Source organism: Zalophus californianus, chromosome 14, assembly GCF_009762305.2.
Source record: "Zalophus californianus isolate mZalCal1 chromosome 14, mZalCal1.pri.v2, whole genome shotgun sequence".
In the NCBI taxonomy this organism is placed as follows: Eukaryota; Metazoa; Chordata; class Mammalia; order Carnivora; family Otariidae; genus Zalophus; species Zalophus californianus.
In genome coordinates, this window is record NC_045608.1 from 27,330,952 (window position 1) to 27,358,466 (window position 27,515).

Here is a 27,515-nt window from a genome sequence, read left to right on the forward strand (position 1 = left end):
CGGCTTCCCCGCCACGTGACCTCTGTTGTCGACACTGGGTGGGGCGTGGCCGCGGGGCGATTCCACCGCTGGAGGGGAGAGAGAAACCGAGCGGTAGGCTGCGGTCGCGCGCACCGGGCGTGGCGCCCCCCCAAGCCTCGGGATAAGATGGTCAGCTCCGGAGGCGGGGCCTCCCGCGGGAGACAGGCGGAAGCAGTTCGCTCCGCGACCTGGGGGGTGGAGGGGAGTAGCGCGGCGCTGTAGGTCCGTGGGCCCTTCCCGAGGGCCTCGGGAGGTCGACTTGGATCCCTGCGGGCCCGGAAAGGCCCTTCCTCGCCTTGGCCACGTTCCTCCTTCTCCTGTCCAGACCCAGACGAGCGCCGGCACCATGTCGGCCTACCCCAAAAGCTACAACCCATTCGACGACGATGCGGAGGATGAGGGTGCCCGGCCGGCCGTGTGGAAGGACGACCGCGACCTCCCGGATGGGCCCGGAGCCCCCGTGGATAGGCAGCAGTACCTGCGGCAGGAGGTGATGCGCAGGGCCCAGGCCGCAGCCGCCAGCACCGACAGGTCCCTTTCCCTTGTATACGAGTCCGAGAGGGTCGGCGTCGCCTCTGCCGAGGTGAGTCTGGAGCAGGGCAGGACGGCCCAACTAGGCTGAATTGTCACACGAGGTCAAGAAACGTTAGCTATACAAAGAGGTGTGTGTCTTGAGTACTTGAAAGAGGCAGTTTGCCCCCTGTAATATTCCTTAGCTATTAGTAGAAGTCGGGTTAGGGAGATGGAGTGTCTGTTTCTTATAATTACCTGCTCAGAATCCCAGATCCAGAGCTTTAACCATCCCTCCCCGAGTGACCCAGAATGGATGAGGATTGTGCCTGATGGTGTGTGAAGCATCAGAGCAAATGGGCCTTGAGTTTTTCCTATATCTGACCACTTCACCTTACCGGTAGAGGTGATGAGGTCTGTCTGGGCAGCTGCTGAGTAAGCCATAGCCCAAGTTTGGTCAAGTCTAGGGCCTAACTTTTACTTCCCAAATCCAAATGAAGATGTCCTAGATAGCATATGGTTTGTGACAGTCCATTTCTCCGACTCCCCCTTGTCACTTCGTCTCTCCACCCATGGGAGATTTCAGGGACCCTATGTGAGGATTGTTCTTTCTTAGGCACCACATTTCTTCCTCAGCCTACTAATGAAATGGTTTTGTTTGGGCATTTTTTTTTTAAGTTTTAAAAAATGTAATAGTAGATCATTGGTATATCAGCTAACAATCTAAAGCATTTGTAGCTTTGAAACTTAGTACTGGAAGCTGGAGTGTTGTCTTCCTCCATGGGTCTCTTTGTAACTCTTTTCTCTGGCACAGTTCATTCTGACCTGATCACTTACAATCTTGGGCAGTTTGAGGCATGTTGATTAATTTCTCAAATAGTCATCTGGGTCATATCCCCATTGCCACTTTCCTGGTTATTTTCCTTCCCCACTTCCGTTTCCTTCCCCACTGTTACAGTACAGTATCCCTCATTGGCCTATTTTCCTATCTTTGGCTTCCTTAAGGAAGTTTAGCTGTAATTCTCACATCTTATATCTACTGGATTCCTATGTTTGAGTCTAAAATGGCAAATGTTGACTAAGATTTGGGAGGATTACCTAAGGTCTTAGGGCCCTAGTGGAGGAGTTGCTTGAGGGTCCCAGGTCCAAGGAAGCCAAGTAAGAACGGTTTGAAGGGACATCTCTGGAAACAGTGAGAACAAATGAAATAGGAAATCAGAATGATACAAAGTAGGATGTCATGGCAGAGGAGAAACTCGAATCTGGTTTTTAAGGCTAAGATTTAGACAGGAGTGAGGAGGAGGGAGAGGAAGAAGGGTAGGAGGAATATTCATAGGGCAGAGAGGAGCCGTGCAAAGACAATGGCCCACTACAGGGTTCCTGGGCTCCAGTAGGGAAGTGATGCACAGGATATGTTCAAAGAAAAGGCCCAGAGGAGGCAGCTTAGGAGCCTTTCGTGGGCAGGGGAAAGTCTGTCCTTCAGAGGGAAGGAGACTCAAAAACATATTAGAGGTGAGTGGTTTCACATGGATTGTGGTGACACCCCCCCATGCTGCCCCCAAAGGCCCTTCTCTCTATGCAAGGGGGACAGTGAGAACAGAGGCAGAGTGGTACCTCAGGCCTGTGAGTGAGTGTGACTGGGCCAAGTTGGTGTTCTGAGAGGTGCAGTATGATCATGACTGGGCAGGTGACAGGCACTGTCATCATCAGTGTGGTGACACTGAATTTTTCCAGGATTGAGTCAGTTCCCAGTCATCAGAGGCCCTGGGAGGCGGGAATGGTCAGCACCCCCTCCCCATCCCACTCTGTACTCTCCAAACTGCCTTCGAATCAGTCTTTGATTCCAGTCAGAATGGGGATGGGAATGGGGCTGAGGTTGGGGCTGGTGAGCTCTTCCTGCCACTCAGTGTACAGTGTGGCTTCCAGCAGACCCAAGTCACCTGCTAACCTCCCTACTTAGAGACCCAGCGCTGAGCTGTGCAAAAACATGATGGGTTTTTATAGAGGGTTAGGAATGTACAAATATTAGTTTGGGAAGATACCATTCAGTTCCAGCTTGGCAGAAGTAGGAAAATTACTTAGGTCATCCTAAGTGAAGGAGAGTCGTCCTCCTCCTGTGAAACCTGACAAGATTTATTTCTCACAAAGAATATAGCCACAGGTCATGACTGCCAAGGGACAGAACTAGAGCACAGCAGTTCGTAGTTAACTGGCCTGGTAAGCACAGTCCAGAACCGTGGAGAGTCTTGTAGGCCACTCAGCTCTTCTGTTTTGCAAGTGTGATTTCTTTATTTTTTCTTTTACCTAAAGTTTAGCTTTTGTGAAGCGATATGCAATCACATAGTTCAAAATTTAAAACGTACAGAAGAGTAAGAAGTTTCCTCCCACCCCTCTACTCCCACGGCAGCCAGTTACCGTCAGTCCCTTCAGTGTCCTTGTGAAGATATTCTGTGGATGGAGACGTAGCTATAGTCCTTTCCTTTTTCTTTCAATTTTAACTTAAGTGGATGCATTCTATATATTCTAGTCTGTACATTTTTTAATAGGATTGAAGGTTATTCCCTGGTAATATATAATGCACTGATCTTTTTGTTATTGTTGTTTTTAAGGCTGTGTTGTATTCCACTGAATGGATGACTTGTATTTATGTAGCCATTCCTCTAATGATAGGCATTTGGGTTGTTTGCACGTTTGGGCAAGCCTGTGGAGACATGGCTGCCCAGAGTTCCTTGTCCCCTCTGGCAGCTGAGCATGCTCCTGTACAGTTTTGTGAAGCCTGGGATCTCATTTCAGGGGAGTCCAGCAATAAATGTTAGACCAGGGCCTGCATGGCTGTCACAGTAATGTCAATGGGACGGGAGTGGTGTTTGGTAGGCCATCACACAACCACGTAGGCATGGCTGACCACCTGCCCGACTGGCAGACCTTACTGTTTCACCCCTTCAGAGGTCAAGCATGTGGCTGAAGGCCCCCACGTAAATCACACTATGAGTATAAACTATCTGGCCTAGCCTAAGGACTCAGGTAAACAAAGATACTCTTATCAGGGTAATATAAGGGCCAGGAGTCAGGCAAGGCCTTTCTTTGGAACATAGAGGGTGTGGACAGCCCAGGCCTGCTGAGTTAGTCCTTAGTGAGCCTGGGTCAGCCTGCACACAGGCAGTAAAGAGCACCAGCATCACTGCCTTTGCCCTTGGTGGTTTTTCATGCAACCTAAGACTCCGTTTGTGTTTTTAATCCACTCCATACTACTACAGTGAGACAGAGCCCCAGTTTGAGCATATTCCACGCTCATGTGTCCCTGCCGGCGCTTAGGCATGTGTGTTGCACTGGAAAGGGAGTGACATGAAGGAGATGAACTTCAGGTTTCTAGGTTCAGCTTATTGACTCCAGATTGACCTCCACCTACTTATTATTGGATCCCTGAGTTTAATTATGAGTTCAGTACAGGAACCTTAGCACTGACATTTTCCTTCCGAATCTCGGGGCCTGACTCGGTCAGGGAAGACAACCAGGCCCAACTGACCTTATGAGATGTATCAGCTGTGAATTGGAGTTGGGATCTTGTGGTCACTGCTGCCCTCTCTGATGCCTGCTGGGTCCTGCCTGGCATCCTGCCTGCTCCCTCATCTCATGCTCACATTCCTCTCCCTCTCTCAGTTCCCCCAGCTGGCCCCGCGGCCCAGAACTGCTGCGCACACGGGCTACTCCCTCTGCCCTGATTCTCTTACCCCACCCCCCCATCCTTTGCCTACCTAACTTCTCAGCTTTCAGTTTCCCCTTCAACGCCACCCCATCGGGGAGCCTCCCTGACTCCCCCTTAAGCCAGGCAAGGAGCCCCTACTGGCAGAGTGGCCATCATGTATGTGTAGGATAGCTTTCTTGTCTTCCTCCCCAACTCTGGATTCCCAGCACCACAGGGTTGTCAACAAATGAAAAGTGAAATGAAACTTGACTCACTGAGCCCTCTACCAAGACTGTAAGCTCTGGGAGGGCAGAGATCTGGGGCTGGTTAGTTCACCCCTGAATCCCTAGTACCTGGAACAGTGGCTGGCAGAGTAATACCTGTTGGTGGGTATCTTGCACACCTCTGTCCTTCTGTGCATATTTTCTATCAGCAGGGAGTCCCTGATGTGTTCACATTCTCACAGGGCCCTGGGACATAATCCATCTGGCCAGAAGTCACCCCATGGAGGACAGAGTATACCCTCACAGGGTCTTCAGCTGTCTTTTGCATTCTCTCTCTCTCTCTTTTTTTTTTTTTTTTTTTTGAAGATCTTATTTATTTATTTGACAGGGAGAGACAGTGAGAGAGGGAACACAAGCAGGGGGAGTGGGAGAGGGAGAAGCAGGCTTCCCGCGGAGCAGGGAGCCCGATGTGGGGCTCGATCCCAGGACTGTGGGATCATGACCTGAGCCAAAGGCAGACGCTCAGTGACTGAGCCACCCAGGCGCCCCGTCTTTTGCATTCTCTTGCTTTATTAGGAATCCTTGTTTGACAAAGAGCCACAAACCAAAGAGGAATTGAGACACCCCCTCTCTCTGTGCTGTTCCTCAGCATAGTACCACTGGCCCAACCGGATTTTTTTCTCTGACCATTTCCTTTTTTCCTGTTTAACTTCAGAAAACTCCTTTTAGCGCTTAAGGTGGGGGTGGGGGTGGGGGTGGATCACCTGTAATACTAACATCTGAGCTTTGCATGGTGTGCCCTTTACACTGAGGGTACTCTCTGGAGCTCCTTCCCCTCATAGCCGCCCTTGTTTCTCCATGATCTCCATTCTCCCAGGGACCAATGATGATATGGATGGCCTCCCTTTTGGGGGACAGGAAGATGTCTGGGGACTGGAGTATTTGAGGCCTGCCTTTGTAATGGCTGGTGCAGGGTCTGCCTAGCTTGTCCTTCCCACCCTGGCACTCCTGGTATTTGCTCTGGCAAGCCCTTCTTCCTCATTAGTTAGAACCAAGCACTTGGAGCCTGGTGCTTTCTGCCTCATGGGATGGATTTCAGCAGAAGTTCCTCCTCTGCTGGCCTCCTGACCAGATCACCTCCAGTGAACACCAGCTTCCAGCTCACAGAAACTTCCAGAGACCAGAACAGTGCTCATTTCCGTGGCCTGCCACCCTCACAGATTTCTCTTCACTTTGATTGTAACATCTAAGTCAGACGTTTGGTTTCCTTACCAAGTCAGCGCAGTGATGCACACTCGGAGTTTGAGAGACTGTGTCACTTGTGAACAGAAGAAAATAAGATCTCACTGTGAATTGGGGAAGGTTTTGTCAGCTACTTGTTACTGCTGCTACTCTCCAAATTGAGGTCGGGAGGCCAAAGCAAGAGGGCAGGTGGTTGGTGAGATGAGCCACCACGAGAGACTGCACTGTCAGGGAGGCCGAGGACCTGGCTCCTGGTGTGACAGAGCCCTGGCCAGCACCCACCCCAGGCAGCCAGGCACCTCTTCTGCTTCATATTCTTCATCTTCTGCAGCAGGGGAAATAAGGTGGTGGGACTGGACTGTTGGCAATATATCAACTCAAAAAACACGTAAATGCTGGAGAAAATCATTTTAACCCTAATTTAGAGCCTTGCCTTATTCCAGGAAAGACTTACCTCAGAATGGACATGAAGATGACAAACCTGAGCTGTTGGAAAAAGGAGAAAACTCTAGATAAATTAACAACTGTTTTTTTTTCTTCTGAAACTGAGTTTTGACACAGTCCAGGCATTTGCAAGAATGACACAGTCCAGAAAAGATTTTTCCTTTTGTTTAAAAGAACCTGATGGTTTCTTCAGACGTGTCTCATGAGCTGGTGAAAAACATTTAAACATTCAAAGCTGTAAAGCTCAGCAATTCTAAGTTTATTTCCAAAGATTTTTTTGTTTTCTGCCTATACATTATATTTTAAAATTTCATTCACTATAAACATTGAGAGCTCAGATTACTTTTTGGGTCCCTAGGTGTTCTAAAAGCTTTCTACTAACATTTTTATAAGTAAAACGGGCTCTAATAAACCCATTATGTATATTTTCCTTTTTATCCTTCAATTGTCGGAGGCGTTTATTCAAAAATTGTTCATGATTCTGTTTTAAGGTATTAAGAGAGAAATCTCTAAAGATTATCTGCCGCAGGTAATATAACTGCTGAGCCACAGACAGATGCAGGATTGGAAGATTCAAAAGGTGGTGGAGGTCAGGGACTGCCTCACAAAATAAAAGAGGAAAAGCTTGAGAGTCTCTGGGCTAGAAAGGTGGATCACAGAGAAGGAACACAGCTGGAATGGCCTGAGATAGGGGCAAAACAAGTTTGGCACGAAGAAAGGAAGGTGTTAGTGTTACTGTGGTGGTGAGTTCACATCCACTGCTGGAAACATCAGCTCTTTTTTTTTTTTTTTCCTTTTTAAGTTTTACTTATTTGAGAGAGAGAACATGAACAGGGGGAGGAGCAGAGGGAGAAGCAGGCTCCCCACTGAGCAGGGAGCCCGACATGGGGCTTGATCCTGGGACTCTGGGCTCATGACCTGAGCCGAAGGCAGCCGCCCAACTGACTGAGCCACCCAGGCGCCCCAGAACCATCGGCTCTTGAGGAATATGATCTAGGCTGTCCCTGTGGCCACAGAGCATCATCCACTTGTCCTTTGGCAGTCCAGCAAGCCACTGCTCTGAGTGAGACACTGGGGACCCAGTGAACAAAGCGGGTCCCTGCCTCATGGAGCTTGCATGCTCTAAAAACTAAAGTAGATTGGGGGTGTAGAGGGGTACGTTGAGGGTAGAAAAAGTTCTACTTTAGAGAAGGTGTTCAGGGAAGACTTCTTTGAGGAAGTAACCTCTGAGCAGAGACCTGAATTCAATGAGGAGCAGAGCTGTACAGGTATCTGGATGAGGATCATCACAGGCAGAGAGTAGCATGTACAAAGGTCTGGGGCGGAATCACCTGTTAGAGGTTTTAAAGGTGAAATTGTGGGTGAGTTGGAATCAGATATTAACAGGGCCCAGAAAGGACCCAGCACCTAGCCTGTGAAATAATTTGAAGGCGTGACCAGGGCCAGGTGGCTCCGGTGACCCAATGGAAATCCCATATCTGGAAAGGGGGGAGTACAAGAGCCATAGTCCACGGGGGCAGTACCAGGTCAAAGCCTGTAAGGTTCACGGGGGCCAGGAAAGGGGGAGGGCTAAAGGATGTGCCGCCAGTCCAGGCCCGTCCGTCTTAACATGGTCCTGTGAGCCAGCCTCACGTGGGCAGGAGGGAAAAGAACTCGGGAGCAAATAAGAAAGAAAGCCAATAGAAGCCGGACAGGGAAGGGCAAAGGAATGTGTTGTCAGAAGGGGTAATGTTCCCTCACAGATGGCAGCATCTGTCCCCATACATGCTCTCTGAGGGCTCAGGACAAACCTGCTGTGTGTGGTCCCCTGCAGAGGGGAAAATTACAAAACGGTGTAATGCCATCACCTCTCATTTTCCCCAGGAGCTCGATCGTCAGCGAGGTGTCTTAGAACGCACAGAGAAGATGGTGGACAAGATGGATCAAGATTTGAAGACAAGCCAGAAGCACATTAACAGCATTAAGAGCATGTTTGGGGGATTCGTCAATTACTTCAAATCCAAACCAGCAGAGACGCCACCCGAACAGAATGGCACCCTCACCTCCCAGGCCAATAGCAGGTGAGTGGATCTTCAGCCATCCAGATATGAAGTAGCTGAAAGTGGGGGTTAGTGCAAATGGTCAAGACTTTCGGGGCACCTGGGTGGCTCAGTCAAGTGTCTGCCTTCAGCTCAGGTCATGATCCCAGGGTCCTGGGATCGAGCCTCCTGGAATTGATCCCCGCATTGGGCTCTATACTCCACGGGAGGCCTGCTTCTCCCTCTCCCACTCCCCCTTGCTTGTGTTCCCTCTCTCGCTGTGTCTCTTTGTCAAATAAATAAATAAAATCTTAAAAAAAAAAAATGGTCAAGACTTTCAAGCCACTCTCAGTGCCTTAAAGGGACCCAAGATCTTTGGAAGTTACTCATTGGAAGGGATTCATCCTCACACATTTTGAAACAAGAAACATTTCTCCAGCTCTCTTGATGATGTTCATTTGATTGACATCCAGTCTGCATAAATTGGGGTCTCCAGTAAATTAAATTACTGCTCCAGTAATTGTAATTTGAAAGAATATTCACCTCAGAAAGCTTAAACAGTATAAATGTGCCTCACTTCACAGAATTTTAAAAATTCTTTAAAACGTCTTTATATCCAGGGCGCCTGGGTGGCTCAGTTGGTTAAGCATCTGCCTTTGGCTCAGGTCAGGGTCCTGGGATGGAGTCCCACATCAGGCTCATGCTCAGCAGGGAGTCTGCTTCTCCCTCTCCCTCTGCCACTCCCCCTGCTTGTGCTCTCTCATTCATGTTCTCTCTCTCTCAAATAAATAAAAATCTTTTTAAAAAAGTCTTTATATCCAACATTTCCATATCTAATTCCATCTGGCCCTTAACTTTGATTTTAAAATTAGTGATTATTTTATTCAAAAGTTTCAGTTAGATAATAAAATGATATATGTAATTTGAGCAGGTATTTAAATATCCCGTGTACAGAGTCAAGTTTCTGCTAAAATAGATTACTATTCATATCTCAGTCCATTGTGTTTATTTTTTATTGTAAAAATAATATAGTCATATTATAGAACATCTACACCTTACCATAGCACAAAAACTCAAAACTTAGTTCCCCCCCATACTCAGTGTTTTCAAAGCTGCAGTCACAGTGTTCATTTAGTTTTATAGCCTACTTCCATTTAACTCAGAGAAATGTCTGATATAATGTTATTACGCAGGTTTCTCTGTTTATCTTTTAAATCTGGAATACAGAGCGATTTTTTTTTTAAAGATTTTACTTATTTATTTGACAGAGACACAGCAAGAGAGGGAAAAGAAGCAGGGGGAGCGGGAGAGGAAGAAGCAGGGAGCCCGATGTGGGCCTCGATCCCAGGACCCTGGGACCATGACCTGAGCTGAAGGCAGATGCTTAATGACTGAGCCACCCAGGTGCCCCTAGAATATAGAACGATTTTTTTTTTAAGATTTTATTGATTTATTTGACAGAGAGACACAGTGAGAAAGGAACACAAGCAGGGGAAGTGGGAGAGGGAGAAGCAGGCTTCCCGCCAAGCAGGGAACCCGATGCGGGGCTCGATCCCAGGACCCTGGGATCATGACCTGAGCTGAAGGCAGACGCTTAACAACTGAGCCACCCAGGCACCCCTGGAATACAGAATGATTTTTTAAGAGGAATTTTTTTAAGCACATAACTGATGTACAGTAAAGCGCACACATCTTAAGTATGTGTTGACGCTTTCACTAAACGGGTGATTGCTTACCTGTGTATACACCTGTGTGGCCATCACCTAGATTAGGACATAGGGTGTGGCAGGGAAGAAATTGGGAAACTGTTTCCGCCTCACAGTGGCTCTGGGGAGAAACAAAGTACAGGTGAAGGAACTGAGGATGTAGCGGAAAGACCAGGCAGGTGAATCGTTCGGATTTACGGAGAGAAAACTACAGAAGGGGAAGAGGCAGTGGGTCGGCCCAGAGGCTATTGCCTGTGGATACGCTAGCTGAGGTCATGAGGGTTGGTTTGTTTTGCGGCTCCGTCCTAATCACCGTCCATCCCTGATTTTCCAGCTTGACCCTGATTTCAAATACCTGTCACTTTTCCCCCCCAATTGGGGTAGTTTCTGAGGTTGTTTATCTAGTTGGGTTTTTTGGATTTTATGGTTTTTTTCTTGTTTGGTTTGGTTTGGTTTGCAGTTTACAAATCAGAAGGATATTTTGTGTCCTCCTTTTTGGGTTTATGTGTTATCAGAGGAAGTTTAGATGTCCGTTTGCTTTGGACTAAGACATCAACGTGGTTAAATCTATGATGTAATGTAATTGCTTCCATAAAATGAGTAAATCTTTGTAATCCTGTCAAAACCCCTACTCCATAAATACAGGGATATTCTGATATAAAAGCTTTTAAAATAAGTTCTTCCTATTCAAACTTCTGTCAAGTCATATGTATTCTGTGTATATCCTTGTTGCACAAATGCTTCGGCCTTCTCTGAAGTTTTGTTTGTTTCTTAGTAAGCCATTTTTGGTCTTGCTGACAAAGCTTCATAAGCTGCTGCTTCCCATTTCCATTTAAAGCTCATGGAGAGGGGTGCCTGGGTGACTCAGTTGGTTAAGCATCTGTCTTCGGCTCAGGTCGTGATCCCAGGGTCCTGGGATCGAGTTCCGCATCGGGCTCCCTGCTTAGCGGAGAGCCTGCTTCTCCCTCTGCCTCTGCCTATGTCTCTCTCTGTCTCTCATGAATAAATAAATGATAAAAAATAAAATAAACAAAGCTCCTGGAGAGGTCCCTTCAGATCATAGATTTAACCACTCCCTAAATTTGAAATTCTCTGACTTATTCAAGACTTGGTTGTTGACCAAGAGCCACCAACTCTTCTTACAGTTCTCTTAACCATTCGTTACTCTCCCTAGAGTTGGCTTTTTTGCCATTTTTCACAAAGAAGCGAAGTTTTTGTTGTAAATTTAAGTGTTACTACTCTATACATGTGAGCACAAAGGAAAAAAGTCAGCTTTGGGGTATGTAGCGTGGGTAAAGGGCAGGTGGGCTCAGCTGCAAGCATCTGCTGCTTACACTGGCCTGGCAACACATAAGGGCTCACAACTGTGCTCAGAAAAACCAGCTGTGTGTTCTCAACCTCCAGTCACTGCTTCTAAGTAATGAAATCCTCAGATTTCAGGAGGCTCTGCTCTGTTATACACATCGCTGGAGCACTGGGGGCCTATGGGGGCCTACAGTGCCTTAGCCTCATGGGGTCCAGGCTTGTGCCAGTGGGGAGCTGTTAAAGACTTCAACCAGGGAGGCCTGGATGGCTCAGTTCGTTGAGCATCTGCCTTCGGCTCCGGTCACGATCCTGGGGTCCTGGGTTTGGGCTGTGTCGGCCTCCCTGCTCAGCGGGGGGGGGGGGTCTGCTTCTCCCTCTACCTCTCCCCCAGCTTGTGCTCTCTTGATCTCTCTCTCAAATAAATAATAAATAAAAATCTTAAAAAAAAAAAAAAGACTTTAACCAGAGTGGGGTGCCTGGGTGGCTCAGTCGGTTCAGCATATGACTCTTGGTTTTGGCTCAGGTCATGGGATATGGGATGGAACCCCACATCAGGCTCTGCTCTCAGCAGGGAGTCTCCTTGAAGATTTTCTCCCTCTGCCCCTCACCCCGCTTGCACTCGCGCACATGCGCATTCTCTTTCTCTAAAATAAATAAATCTTTCAAAAAATCAAAAAATAAATAAGGACTTTAATTGGAGAGGTTCATACAGGGTATGTTAGAAAGATGCCCGGCATCTTTGGGTAAGGATTAGAAAGGGGGGGGGGGCTTATTCAGGTAAGGATAAAGACGCAAGGCAGAAGGAGGGGCCAGATTTTGGGGATCTGTGGGGGGACTGAGGGGATGTTTGCATGGCTTGCTGGGAGTGGAGCTGTGCAGAGAGAGGGCATACATGGAGAATGATTGATGTCCAGCTTGGTCAGTGAAGTGGCCAGGGCACCAGTCAGCAGGGTGGAGAAGAGCAGACTGTGCAGGAGGCCCAGCTTCTGGGGCGGGGGAGCCTCTGCCATACCCGCAGGGGTGCGTGGAGTGTTAGGCATAGTCCGAGGATCTCCTGAGTTACCTTGTGAAGTCCCTGTCTGTAGCAGGAGTGGGCAGACTAAGCTTTGTGGGCCAGGAAGCAAAATCAGAGATATTTTATAGGGACTTACATAACAAGAAAATAACAAATTTTTAATGACAGCATTAAAAAAATGAAAAGAGGAATAATTGAGTACAATTTTTTGTAACATAGGTCTACTAATGAGAAGAAAGAAATTATTAATGGAGGTTCAAAGTTAGTGTTTTCTATCATCCAGTCCATTGCCAGTGGTCATCTGTAAAGGCAGTTCTCTGCTGTGGTCGTACAAAATCAGGTGGTGGGCCAGATTTGGCCCAGGGGTCACGGTTTGCTGACTAGTCTGAAGTACCCATTTGGTCCTTTCATGTGCTTCTCTTCCCCCTGGTCCTGGGATTCTCGTTTTCCTGAAGGAGGGCCACCTAAACAGATGCTGCTCTTCTAAAGCAGGTGTCTCAGAGGTTCGCTGTGCTGTGGGCGATACTCCCAGGAGCTGTTGATGAATATCCCTGCTTTGGTCAGAGGAGGCATTTGCTTTTTGCACACAGGCACTGCTTGAAAAGACTGCATTGTCATAGGTATTTTCTCTTTCTGAATGTTCTCTTTTCTTAACTTTTATGCCAAGATTGAAAGAAGCCATAAGTACCAGTAAAGCACAGGAGACACGGTACCAGGCCAGCCACCCAAACCTCAGGAAGCTGAATGACTCAGGTCAGTGGGGACCTGTGCTCGGCCACACTTGGATTCCAGTATTGGCCCTGGGGTGGATGGGGGGCAGCGGGGACTCCAGCTACTGTCGTAGGTAAAAGGTGTCGGACCCAGTGCCACTCCCAGAGAGCTGGAAGTGTGTGTGTTATGGCATGCTCATCCCTCACCCCGTGGAGGATGAAATATGGAAGTGGGGGCCTGTGTCCCATTGAAAATGAGCCTGCCCACCATTAGTTCCTGCCCCATGTAGCTCTGAACTCCTCCAGCAGTGAAAAGACAACTGCAGGAAAACCTCTGTGGTAAGGGGTAGAGTCTCCCAAAAATGACCTGTCATCCCCAGACCCAATGAATATATTGCGTTCTGTGGCAAAAGGGGAATTACGGTTGCTAATCAGCTGACCTTGAGATGGGGAAATTATCCTGAGTCAACCAGCTGGGCCCAGTGTAATCACAAAGGCCCCTTTATAAGTGGAAAGGGAGGCAGAGGAGAGATGATCAAAAATTGGAAGATGCTCCGCTGCTGGCTTGAAAAATGCAGGCAGGGACCGCATGCTGAGGAACGCAGGCAACCTCTAGAAGCTGGAAAAGGCTAGGAATCAGATTCTCCCCCAAAAGCTGCAGGGAAGAGCACAGCCCTGTTGACGCCTTGACTGTAGCCTGGTGTGGCCCGTCCTGGATTTCTAAGCCCCGGAACAGAAGGATGAGTCTGTGGTAGTTGCTGCACAGCAGTGGGAGACTCATGTAGCCCCGAAGCCCGAGGGGGCAGAGAAGAAGCTGCGTAAACAAAATGTGCAAGGTCGATTGTGGTGTCCTGTCATCCTCTTGTTATCAAACAATAGGCCCAGAAACACCCCTTATCTGGAAGGGAATTTCGGCCTCCTGGGAGTCCCCACAGAGACCCCTGGAAGGCCAGGCACATTGGACGGTGCCAGGAACCGAATGCTTCCTGGGCTCCCTTTGAGGAAAGCAGGATGCGCCCTGGACGTTCCAGAACCCACCACTCTCCTGGTTGACACAGCTAAGGAGAGGCCTGATGGAGGAAGAGCCAGGGTCAGGAAAGTTGGAGATCACCACAGTTTAGTCTGTAAAGGCGAAAGCCATGGGAGGAAATGAGAGAAAACTAAAATATGCAAGGCTCACAGAAAGTCCAAGCCCAGCATAGCCCGAAGAAGTAGAGTAGGAGGCCTGCACCCAAAAGTCACAATTTCAAGGAATTAAAGGGAGTTTTAATTTGCACGGTGTGTAGTAACTGAAGAGCCTTAAAAAAAATAAAGACGACACCGTGTGTGTGGAATGGCTTCAGTAGGTTGTGGCCAGAGGAAATACACCAAGTCTGGAAAGAAAAGTTCCCCCAAAAGATAGAAACTGGGATGATAGGGCTTTTCTATGTGCATTTAGAAACTGCAGTTCAAGGAAGATTCGGGGTGAATGTGCATTATTTAGCATTTCTTCTTTCCTTGTTGTATTTGAAGCAGAAAGAGAGCATAGAAATACATTTCTAGAAGAAGAGAAAGTCATCCACGATCCTATTTCCATAACATAGCTATTTTGATTTTGATTTTTGATTTTTTTTATAACCAATAAAAATCCACTTATTAGCTTCTGTCGCCTGAAGCCTTTTTAGGGAAGATTTAGGTTCTTTCACTTTGAAAGAACTAAAGTGTACGTTTAAAAAAATGAATAAATAAGATGTATGCACTTCTATTTTAACATCAATGATCATTTACAGTTTTTTTGCTTTCTACAAAAAGATAATTATCATATGATCTCACTGATATGTGGAATTTAAGAAACACGGCAGAGGATCATAGGGAAAGAGAGGGAAAAAATGAAACAAGACGAAACCAGAGAGGGAGACAAACAATAAGAGACTCCTTAATCTCAGGAAACAAACTGAAGGTTGCTGGAGGAGGGGGAGGTGGGGAGATGGGTTAACTGGGTGATAGACACTGGGGTGGGTATGTGTTGTAATGAGCACTGGGTGTTATGAGACTGATGAATCACAGGCCTGGACCCCTGAAACCAATAATACATTATATGTTAATTAATTGAATTTAAATTAAAAACATATATAGTTTGGAAAAACAAACAAACCTCACATCCTGCTTGGTTTTTTTTTTGAAACATGAATAGCAATTTCAGACCCCATCGCTGGAGGGGCCGGTCCTGCCATGAGTACCGAGGCTTACCCGAAGAACCCACACCTTCGAGCCTATCACCAGAAGATCGATAATAATCTAGGTAAGCCTGAAGCTCCGCAAGCCTCCACAGGTCACTTATTCAGGTCGCTTGTGTTCCCGACAGCCCGAGCGGGGCCCAGCCAGCCTACCAGTAGCCCGCAGTTTCTCGGGACCACACCATGGTGTCTGCCTCGCCCTCCCCACATGTCAAATCCAGTATGGTCACGGCCACTTCACTCTTCTCTCTCCCTCAAGTCTGTCCACTCCTGTTATCTTATCTGGGCTGTGACAGCAGCAGGGACCGGGAGTCCCCGAGGGGCCGCACAGTGCAGCAGTGAGAGCCCCATCGTCATCTCTCTGTGAATGGGGCACAGGAACAGAACCCGCCCCTGAGAATGGGGGAGAGGGTTAGATGAGCAACCCCATACATCCCATGGGGAACCACCCGACCTGGTAAGAGCTGGCCACTCACGTGGCCACTGCAGCAGACACGGGCCGCACAGCTGGGTTCTTTGTATTCCAGGTCCCTTGCTGGGCCTCTGGCCCCGCCTGCCTCTCCACCCCTCCTGCCCTCGTCATTTGTGGCTCCAAGTGCTTTTCCACCCCTGCCCGCCTCTGCCCGGAGTGTCCTTCCTCCGCGCTGTTTGAAGGTTGGCTCCTTCTCCTGCTGCGGGCCTGGCTTTAACGCGCTGCACCCTGTTGGAGTCACGTACCTGCTGGCTTATCTGGTGTCTTCTAACCACACTGTAAATTCCAGGGAACACAGGACTATTTCAGTTTTGTCACCACTGTGCCCTTTTGAGCGGAGGGAGAGAAGCTAGTTACTTGAAGTTCAAGTGGGGTAGTGTGTGTGGGCCGTAGGAGCAGGCGTGGAGCGGTTTCCATGAGTTCGTTCTAGGTGGCATCTCAGATGTGCTGCCTCTTCTGACCTTTACCCCATGAGCAGGAACCTCCCCCACGGTTCCCTGGGTCGCTATCAGTCTCCCACCCCTGTTGGGAGATGGCAAAGTGGGTGAGACCCAAGTAAAATCTCCCCCTGCTCTAAAGGTATCTAGTTGGAGACAAAACTGAGGCCCATGATGATGCACATTGAGCGTCTATGCTCAGACTTCCTCCTCCTGTCTCCCCACAGGAAGGACACTGAGGGCCCCTCCCCTGGTTCGCCCAGAGCAGTGGCCATTCCTAGCAGCCTGGAGCGAACAGCCCGTTAGGCGAATCCACACTCTTTCTTTTTAACAACATTTAGCCTTTGTGTCTGAGTATTTAGATTCATCATAAAAAATTATGAAGTTAGGTAAATGCCATGAGGAAGGAAACACCTGGAATCTTATTGTCCAGTAGTAGCCACTGATTTGGTGTCATTCCTTCTGTTTTTCACATACATATGTACATACGTGGATGTACAATGTCAGATGTATGATATCATTCAGTATGTACACTTCCATATCCTGCTCTTTTATTTATGTTTTGAACACTTCCCTAAACCTCTTGTCTCTTAAAATTTCTTTGAAAAGCACCACTTTAGCAGTCCCACGCCCTGATCTTGGACACTTAGGTTATTCTCATCATTCGCTCCTGCACATAGTCCCTTGGTCATTCCTGTGAGCAAATCTTTGGCTGCACTTTGTACCTAGGTTGCTAGAAATGGAATTACACAGTCAGGGAAAAGAGCACTAAAAGAGATCTCCACAGAAATGAGACGTCAATTGGAGACAACAGACATAAGCAAGAACAAAGAAAAGAATCGTAATTTGCCCACCGGACAGCTCGCCACCGCCGCCCTCTGTGCGAACATCGGCACCAGGCCTGCATGGCCAGTGCCTGCCAGCAGCAGGGGAGAAGGCCCATCTCCACACTCTGCACACCCAGTCAGGCTTCCACCCCAAACCCCACCTGCCCTTTGCCTTCAGAGCCCAGGGAAGCCCCAGGGAGCCACCCCTTTACTGGGTCCTCTGGACTCTGCCCTCCAGAGCCAAAGGCCTCAGGCAGAAGATGCATGTGCTGGGATGTGACCACTCCAGAGACATACAGAGGGACTTGAAAGCCTCCCCACTGAAGGTTTCCCTACCCAAATAGTGTCACTGGCACCAGCTGGAGAGGGAAGGGGGAGACCTATGGAGGGGCCTGGAGTTCAGGGAGTGAGGTGGGGAGAAAGGGTGAGTAAGTACAGCCCATCCCCGGAGGCTCAGGTGGTGCAGTTGGCACGAGACTACAGCGTGGGCAGGCCGGTCCCAGCAGGATGCAGTGCGGCATGCTGAGAAGGGCTGGGGTGGCACTCGAGCCATGGGGCCCACTGACTCAGGCTGTGCCCGGCTGCCCTTCACAAGATTGCTCCTTCCTTCTTACCACACTCCCCACACCTCCCACCCCCACCTTTATCTCAGGGACTAGTGCAACTCTCCCTCTGACGGCAGCTCCCTTGTCTGGTGGCTTTACTTTATCACACTTTTTCCTTTTTTTTTTTTTAATCTCAGTATACCTATTGCTTGTCCTTTTCTGTCCCAACTGCCAGCGCACTCCCTGAGGCCTGGGGTGACCGCACAGACTTTACTCTCCATGGAATGCAAGGTCACTGGTGTCAGTAAATTCAAGAAGCATAGAGCTTAAGACAACGTTTGAAAAACAGACTTGATTCTGCTTAGATTTGTGGTGCTAGTGCCAAGTGTGTGTGTATTCTGAGCTTTTTTTACTTAATGTTTTATCTTTAATTCAGCCACAAAAAGGCTTATGAAGCACCTCCTGTTCTCTAGGTTCGCTAGGGCTGAACCTTTGCCAAAAGTTGTGTGCTCCACAGTCCCTGTGGGGCTGGCCCCAGGCAGCATCTCTGAAGGGACCCAGCACCTTCAGCCCTTTGTTCCTTTTGACACGGGGACCCTGGACTGCAGGGACCTCCATAGCCAGCTTCTTCCTGGCTGCAGAGTAGACAGAGGAAATGGTGCTGGCCCAATTCAGGTTGTGTCGTGCCCCAGGACATTCACAGCATCGATGTGTTCATGGATCTGAGAAGTGGTAGCAATGAATGAATTGACATAGGAAAATGTGAATTATCATAACATAGGTGACAAGACCTCACAGCATTTGGGTCCAGTGGGAACATCTGTAGTCCATGTGTTTTCTGGGAGAGCACCCCAGGTGGCAAGGCAGGAACAAAGCCCCCATTTCTCTTGCCGCCTGCAGAGTGGAAGGAGGGGTGGGATGCGGCCTTCTCCAGGGGGGAGCCTGGGGCAGGAGTAACCCAGGTGTGGGGGCTCCCTTTGGACAGGGGCTTCCCAGGTCTGTCTCCCAGATGTGTTTCCAAATAGGGATCCTCATGCTTGCTACTCCAAATCTGTGCTTGATCTAGCTTTAGGGAGCTGGAGACGGAAGGAAAGCTGGTACTGTTGAGTTCTACCCACTGATGTGGGGTTTTTGCTCCTGAAGAGCAGGCCAGCGGGTCTGGCTGTTGGTTACCTGCATACCTCTCCCAGGTACTCACCATGGGGTCTGGGGAGGGAATATGTTTTCTAGGTCCCTCTGTACTTCTCTTTTTCTCGGGTACTAACTGATCTTGCAACGTGCCGCAACCTACTAGAACGTTCAGAGGCAGCTGAAAAATTATGTAGATCTGTATGCATTTTTTAAAGCAGGAAGGACAGACACCACTGTATTAACAGCAGTTATCTTGGGCAGACATCTAGGGGAGGAGTGGCTTTACGTGACGCACACATTACTTTATATGGAGTCAGCGGGTTTTCTTTTTACTTGCACGTGTTTTGGAAAACGTAACCAAAGCCCTAGAGTTTTACCTGTCTTATGAGAAAGAGGACTCGGTGATGGGAGTGTTGCTGAGCAGCGGGCACGGAACGAGCAGCAGCCCTTGATGCTGTGACTTCGCTCAGCACTGTGTGTCCTTTCCCTCCCCGACAGATGAGCTATCCGTGGGACTAGGCCGGCTGAAGGACATAGCCCTGGGGATGCAGATGGAAATCGAGGAGCAAGATGACATTCTTGACCGCCTCACAACCAAAGTGGACAAGTTAGATGTCAATATAAAAAGCACAGAAAGGAAAGTTAGGCAACTTTAAACACAGAGAAGGCTCTCCACTCCGTTGTGATGAAAAGAGCCCAAAGATCTTTTAAACTCCCCCAAAGTTGGTTTATATTGTTTTAGTGTGTAACGTAATATGTGTTTGCAAATGTTATCATTATAGAGCGGGTCCCAGGAGATGTCGTTATGAGAAGTGTGTGTCCCACTTTTTTTTAGAGCCATTGCCTCTCTGTTCTCTGAACTGAATGCTTAGAGTTTTAGTCTGAGCACAGTAGCCTGGCCCTGAGTATCTTGGGCCTTTGATAGAGCATGCCGGCATGAGAGGAACAGTTGAGTTTCTTACTTTCACGAGCATATGGAAGGAGGTGGGCAGAATTTCAGTCCTGGAACCACCAATCTCTCTGTTGGGGGGGTGGTCCTTCCCACACCTTGGCCTACCAACACACAGAGCACATTTGCAATTCTCTCAAACCCCAGAAAAGGATCAGTGTTAGGTTCACACTGTGATTCTCTCAACACCCTGGAAAAGGATTAGGGTTCAGAAATGGAAAGTATCAGCATTTGCTGTTCGGTTGACCGATGTCACCTCTTCCCTCCTGACCTCCATCCTTAGGATGCATTTTAGTAGGAGGGGTTCAGATCAGCACCGCTCACCATGATGCCTGGAAATGCGCAGGGAATTGGGTGAGCCCTGCTTCCCCATGCATTCACACCTCTAAGTCGCTGTCCAAGGTTAGGGATAGATGTGCCACTATCTCAAGCCTGCCTGGCTGGCCGACTGGGGAGGCCCCTCTACGGTTTGTGGGACTGGAGCATCATACAGACAGTGCCTCCACTGTGTGCTCCTCCCCTTTGGGGAGCACCTTGACCCAGCCTCGGGGGTGGCAGTGTTTGTTCAGTGCCTGGGGTCTCCTGACCCATCTAGGATTCCCACCCATTCTTCTTGACCTCTTGCAAGATGACTTGACTCATCTCTTGGTTCTCTGCCACCCCAGTTGGAGGATTGAAAGGCCAGAAATGATGCTGACTTGTTGGCTTTAAAAAAAAAAAAAAAGCCCAGACATTATCATTTTAACTGGCCCAGCTTGTTCTACACAAAGACATTAATCTCCTTACAGAAATCAATTTTAATGACTGCTTTTAAGTGATTCTTTCTTTGTAAAGTGACATTCATTAAAATTGATTTCTGTAACGAGATTAATGTCTTTGTGTTGGTACCTCCAGCAGAATAATTAAAGTCACAAGACCCTTGTCTTTGTAAAAAGCAGATTAATTACAATATTTTGAAGACGGTGAAAGAGGCTGATTTTAATAAGGTTAGGTCAGAAAATTTAAAACAACAATGTGTTTCACCTTGACACATGGTGCTGTCTATGTGACCTTCACCACTTGGGTTCTATAATCTATAAACAAAGTCCCTTAAAGGAAAGGAACTCTGAAATGCTGCAACAATGCATCAGTATTTATGTAGCAGTTCATTTGTAGAAGTTCTAGTCTGTGATGCATGACATTCCTCAAAACTGACAGCTTCCATCGGCAAGTACAACTTTCTGTCACGTTCCAGCCTCGTGGAGTCTGATGGACGTCATTATGAATATCCCAGTACGTGAGGACACAGTTAGAGGTAGTCAGGTTAGGTGTTTTTAAGATGAGCTCATCATGATTATTCTCTTAACTAACTGGTAAAAGGAAGAATTTTAAACCTATACCTAGCTCAAACAAAATGAGTTCAGAGGGCTTTCAGCAAAAAGGCTGCTGACAAGCATGAAGCCAGAACGCAGAGTAGCCCATGTGTATACGTTTCCACTCCTGATTGTTCCTGACTTTTTCCTAACACCTTCCATGTATGTCATGATAGCTGTTTTTGTTCATCATCAGGCAGAGGCTCATGGAGATTAGTCATTATATCTCAGATGCAAATTTATTTTTTTCAAACAAATTATACATGTAAAGGCCACCACCATTCTCTTCCACAGCCTTCCATTTGCATAATGAGATTAGTGATTTCACTGACTTGAAGCAAAGTGGCATGGGATATTTGTGCCCTTCCCTGTCTTTTGTGAGATCATTGAAGCCAGTTGCCCCTCCTTTTTTTTCCCCCCAAGCATATAGAAGGAAAGCACAGCCTCTTCTAGAAATGTGTCTTCTGACACTTTACACATATGTTTTATTCACTCTTGTTTAGACCCTCTTTCACGAAGGCCCTGACTGAGGAACTGTCTCCAAGCCACATACTGGTTCAGCAGCTTCCTTCTATTGGGTTCCCCCTCTGTCCGCATGCCCATGAAGGACCAGTTGTCGATTCTACTTTATAAAGCAAAGTTGTTTGCATTTTCAGAGACCAAAGGGAAACCTGGAGCCTCCAGAATCCTTGCACATGATGATTATGATCAAAACGAACACATTCTATCCTCTAGACTAGACACATCTATCTCATGGAGACGCTCAGAGGTGCCCAGGCCCGAGTTGGCTGTGGGTGGGCTTTGATACCGTGGACGAGACCAGTGAGCTCGCCCCTTCTTGCCAGATGGGGTCTATAAGACACGTTTTTATTTCCACAGTCGAGCTAGGAACAAACTGTGCCTTCAAAAAAGTGGCTTTTCTAACTTTAGGGTGGTTAATATGTGAAGTGTGCTACTACTAACTTAAAAATAAGTGCATTCTCCTTCAGAGGAAACTATTTCTAACATCTAGTGATCTATAACCTAACCCCAGTGGAGTTGCCTTGTCTTTTTTGCATTCTTGTAGGAAAGGAGACCTGAATTTAATTCAGGTGGCAAGAAAAAAATTCATAAGTGCATTTTAATTTTTTTTCTAACTTCTGTTTGTGAATATGTCATTTTAAGAGTACACTACACCGATTTAGTAAAAAAAAAAAAAAAAAACTCTTACACTTTGCCTACATAGGCCTTTTCTCAGAATTTGTAAGTTATCACTGTTGTTAGCATCTTCAGGTCTGATAATTAAATGTCTTGTGTACACAACGATGAGCCAGTCATTAAAAGTGCTCGGGGGTGGAGGGGAGGCATTTTGTTCAGAGTCTGTATCAGAACAGCTTTTAAGCTCCATGCCTTCAACTCAACAAGTGACCATATTATGTAAAATAAAATGTGAAGTTTTTTAAATCAGATTCTGTCTCCCACGTAGTCATTTTCAAAGAGTGGGTAGAGGGGCTCCTCCATGTTGAGCCTTCATATATTTGATCCTTGCTGCCCCATCAAGCCCAATAAACAAGCTTCCTTCCTGAGAAACCCTCTCATTTCATCTTTCAGAGTGCTCTTCTGATCTGCCTCCTACCTCCCCGACTGCAGCACTGTCTAGATAAGGGCTTGGCAAACGGTAAAGGGCCAGGGAGTCAATGTTTTAGGCTCGTCAGTCAGTCTGTCACAACTACTCAGCTCCTCCATCGTAGAGCAAAAGCAGCCAAAGACAATATATAAATGAGAGTGTGTTCCAATAAAGCTTTATTTATGGACACTAAAATTTAAATTTTATATATTTTCACATCACAAAATCTGATTTTGATTTTTTTTCAATCACTTAAAAATGTAAAAACCACTTAGTTCGTGGGAGGTACAAAATATGGTGGACTGCACTTGACCCATGGGCCCTAATAGTTGGCCATTCCATTTAGAGTGCCACAAGGTACTCCTAGGAGTGGGAGGATGAAGGATGGCTGGCCACTATATTCTGCAAGTGGATCCCATCAGGGCTTGTGGCCCCTCTAAACACTGTAGTTCACCAAGAAAGGAGAGCAGGCCAGCCTAGCCTTGGCTCCACTCTCTTGCCTCCACATTCACATCTGACCACAGGCATAGGAATTGCTTCTAGATCCGAAAGCTCTGAGAAGGCACCTGGAGCCTGGACTAAGCCATCTTGAAAATCATATGTCAGTGCACTGGCTGCCTGGATCCCAAAGGCCACTCTGGCTTAATGGATATCACCTCTGGGCATCATTATAGATAAGGAATGCTCAGGATCTGAACATAGCAGTAGACTTTTCTGGGAAGACGAGGGTGAGATGTTACATAGAAAGAAGCGAAAGCAAAAGTCAAGGTGGCTGTCATTTGGGAGCTGCAGGTAAAGGAACGGCTAAGGTTTGGGTTGTGTGTGGGCAAGACATGAGGGAGGTAGGCAGGTCCCAGATGAAAGGCCTTATGGGCCATATCAAGGAGTCAGAGAACACTGACCTTCCATGACAAGGAGGCACTGACAGAATCTAAGCAAGAGAGTGACATGACCAGATTTGCATTTTGAAAGGACCATAAAGACGAATCACAGCATTATCTGTAAGAGCAAAAAGACCTGGAAACGACCTCATTAAGGAAATGATAGAAGAAATCGTGGCTCACCCCCAGCTACGGTAGACAGTTGCAGTTATGGAAAGTTTCCAGAGCATATAGAATGATGCTTGCAAGATTTACATTATGCGGAAAGAATGGACATAAAATTGATTATGCACTATGGTCCCAATTTTGTGGGAAAAGCAAACCAGTATGTATATTTCAAGGGGGGAAATCACCCTTAGGTCAGTGAGGAGAACAAGCTGGAAACAGGCTAAAGAGAACTCTGTAATGGTTCAGGTTTAGAAGGGACCCACACTAGAGCATGACAGGAAGCGAGGCGGGGGGTGGGCCCCAGTGAGCCTTAGGCAGGGCAGGCTTTAGTGATGGATTTGCCAGTGAGGGAGGCACTGAAGATAACACTCAGATTTCTGACCACAGGAACTAGTAGCAGACGGTTTTAAGGAATACAAAAACACAAGCAAGTCTGGGGTTATGGGCAGAGGAAAATGAATTTGAAGAGCTTTGGGACATCCAGACAGATTACAGGTGCTGGGCCAATGGTTGTGCACAAAACAGGCCAAAACCCGTATTCTCAGGGAACTCACATTCTCATGGGAGAGAAGGTAATACACAAGTAAGAAAACAATTAGTATGCTAGAATTCACCGTGCAGGACTGGGGCTTGGGAGAGAGGCGCAAAGGACCTGGGAGTTATCAGATTATAGGTCGTGATTAAAGCTGAGCAGGTGGAGAGTGCCCAAGGAGAGGATGCTATGACTGAGTCCTGGAAATAGACACTAGAGGCCAGAAGCCTCGAGATGTTGATCTTTCCACTTGAAATTCTCCTGGAAGAATGACCCAAAGCCTAAGCAGGAGTCGACTCAAAAGTAGGCTCAAAGCAGGGAGTGAAGCAAGTCATTACAGATGTGCGGGAAACTGCTTACCTGACAGAGGCCCCCAAGGCCAGAGAGGAACCTTTGAGACCAACAGCGCCTACGGGCCAGTTAGAAATTAACTTAGGAGGATGGGGTAGCCTGGTGATGGGTATTAAAGAGGGCACATTCTGCATGGAGCACTGGGTGTTATGAACAAACAATGAACATGGAACCCTACACCAAAACAAATTATGTAATATATGGTGATTAACATAACAATAAAAAATTTAAAAAAAAATACCAAAAAAAAAAAAGAAATTAACTTAAAATCCAAGTTCTGCTGTGGGTTGATTCAAAAAAAATTTTTTTAATGTGTTTTGTTTTCAAGTTTCCGTTTTCAGAGATAGGCTAATGCTGATCATGTCATCCCACCACTTAAAAAACCCTCTGTTGGCTCCCATGTGGTTATGACAGAAGTGTCATTTAGGGAAGCCAGTTGGCCAGCCTCAGGCAGCACATGACAAACCTCCACAGCAGCACTGATGGTGGCCCCTGAGTCCACAGGCCCAGAGGTGGCTCGTTTCCTCCGGATGCTAACCAAAATCACAAAGAATTTTAAAATGAGAAGGAAGTCCATAATTATTCATGGACAAGAAAGACAATCATCAAACCATTTAAGCTAGGATGTAAGCTCTCTGAAGCTGGGACTTAGAGCATTGTGCCTGGCACAGGGGAGGCATTCAGTAGGTTTTTATTAAGTGAATGGTTAAAAAAAAGAAAAGAGAAAAAGGTAGGAAGGAAGGCAGGGAGAGAGAGCAAGAAAGTGAAATTCTTGACCAACAAGTAGTGAAAAATGCAAATCAAAACTACAGCGAGATAGATATCACCTCATGCCTGTTAGAATGGGTATTACCAAAAAGACAAGAAAAAGCAGGTGTTGGCGAGGACGTGGAGAAAAAGGAACCCATCTGCACTGTCGGTGGGAAGGTAAATTGGTGCAGCCACTACAGAAAACAGTATGGAGTTTCCTCAAAAAATTAAAACTAGAACTACCATATGATCTAGCGATTCCATCTCTGGGTATTTATCCAAAGGAAATGAAATCACTGTCTCGAAAAGATATCCGCCCCCCCACCCCGGCCCGGTTCATAGCCGCATTATTTACAACAGTCAAGACGTGGAAAGAACCGAAGTATCCACTGATGGATGAATGGATTAAAAAAATGCAGTGTGTGTGTGTATACATGGAATAGTATTCAGCCAAAAAAAAAAAAAAAGGCAATCCTGCCATTTGTAATAACATGGATGGGTATTGAGGACATTATGCTAAGTGAAACAAATCAGACAGAGAAAGAAAAATATTGTATGACCTCACTTAGGCATGAAATCAAAAAAACCCACACAGACACATCAGGCTCCCTGCTCAGCGGGGAGTCTGCTTCTCCCTCTGACCCTCCCCCCTCTCATGCTCTATCTCATTCTCTCTCTCAAATAAATAAATAAAATCTTTGAAAAAAAAAGATAAATAAGTTCTGGGGATGTCATGTACAGCATGGTGACTACAGTTCACAATACTGTATTATATATTTGAAATCACAAGAAAAACATAACTGTGAGGTGATGGATATTAACTTACTGTGGTAACCATTTTGTGATATATACTTGTATGAAATCATGTTGTACACCTCAAGCTAATACAATGTTATATGTCAATTATATCTCAATAACACTCGGGGGAAAAAAGTGAAATTCTCATCATAACTGAAAACCCTGTTCTCTCTCTGTAGGAATGCTATTGAGGAACCAGGTTAAAATCCGATGATGGCTTAGTTCTGATTCCTTCTCTAGACTGAGCACCGCCAGGCAGAGCCATACAATATTCACCTTCGCATCCCTAATCCCAGTTCCCAGAAGATGCTCAGCACATCATGTGTGCTGAGTTTATTCATCACATAAATGTCCATTATCTCAGGATCTTAGAAAGGGCTGCTTTTTTCTGAATTTTAGTCCACATTTGCTCGAATGGCTCCCAGGAGTCATTTTTTCTTCTTCCTGAAGACAAAGCCACAATCTTGCTTGGTCTAAGTTGGGCATGGCTTGCCCCATTCTTGCTGGTGCTTGCTTTAGGAGTGGACATGTGACCCAATGGGGTGGGGATGGGAAGGAGAATCTCTTGGAAGATTCCTTGAGGAAGTGCTCTTTGTTCTTAAAATGGGACACACACAAAATAACAGTCCTTCTTCCACTGGGCATTGTCATGACTGGATGTGAAGCCTGGGGTGGTTGCAGACGTTGAGACACCACTGAGAGAAAAAATGAAGCCCAAATCTGAACGTGGTTAGAACCAAGAAAATCAGAAGCAGACCTAGGGTCTGGAGATCCTGCATCTTGAACTGCCCTACTACAGACTATGTTAATGGGAAATGACAAATGCCCTTACTGCTTATACTATTTTGAATCAGAGTTTCTAATTATTGTAACAGAAAGCTTGCCTGGATAAGATGGTTATACCGTGAATGGCTGATGAGTAAACTTTTGTAAGATCCTTGAGTCACTCCAGTGTTACAGGTATGGATCAATCAATCTGATTACCTAACCCCAGGAAGGTTAGGCTGAACTAAGTTGTGACTACCTTTTTTTTTTTTTCTAAGATTTATTTATTTTAGAGAAAGAGCCCATACTCGTTTGAGAGGGGAGGGGGGAGGGACAGAGGGAGAGGGAGACAAGCAGACTCCCAGCTCATGCTTGATCCTATGACCCTGAGATCATGACCTGAGTCAAATCAAGAGTCAGATGCTTAACTGACTGGGCCACCCAGGCACCCTGAGTTTTGACTACTTTTTGAATAGGCTTTGCATGAGGAATGGAGTGGGAGGATCCTAGGTGATCTGGGGTTTAAACAAAAATAAGGGGTGCCTGGGTGGCTCAGTCAGTTAAGCATCCGACTCTTGGTTTAGACTCAGGTCATGATCTCAGGATCATGAGGTCAGGCTCCACACTCAGGGCAGAGTCTGCTTGAGATTCGCTCTCTCCCTCTCTCTCTCCCCTTCCCCCCATGCACATGCATGCACTCTCCCTCTCTCTCTCAAATAAATAAATTTTTTAAACCTTTTATTTATTTGAGAGAGAGAGAATGAGAGATAGAGAGCACGAGAGGGAAGAGGGTCAGAGGGAGAAGCAGACTCCCTGCTGAGCAGGGAGCCCGATGTGGGACTCGATCCCGGGACT

General features: G+C 47.0%; 1 protein-coding gene across 4 annotated transcripts; it reads left to right on the forward strand.

Moving 5' to 3' along the window:
- The first annotated feature begins 143 nt into the window (after positions 1 to 143).
- On the forward strand, positions 144 to 26,947 carry SNAP29 (synaptosome associated protein 29). 4 transcript variants are annotated; one of them, XM_027576361.2, is made up of 5 exons: positions 144 to 604; positions 7,990 to 8,186; positions 12,838 to 12,923; positions 15,054 to 15,161; positions 15,624 to 18,998. In XM_027576361.2, the coding sequence occupies exons 1-5, from the start codon at positions 368 to 370 to the stop codon at positions 15,746 to 15,748; spliced, it is 753 nt and encodes a 250-aa protein (XP_027432162.1). In that variant the 5' UTR covers positions 144 to 367; the 3' UTR covers positions 15,749 to 18,998. The 4 variants fall into 4 exon arrangements, with proteins under 4 accessions (XP_027432162.1, XP_027432163.1, XP_027432164.1 ...); XM_027576362.1 differs by lacking the exon at positions 15,624 to 18,998 and adding an exon at positions 22,400 to 22,547 and having other exon boundaries at positions 148 to 604; XM_027576363.2 differs by lacking the exon at positions 15,624 to 18,998 and adding an exon at positions 26,075 to 26,947 and having other exon boundaries at positions 149 to 604.
- Positions 26,948 to 27,515: the final 568 nt, after the last annotated feature.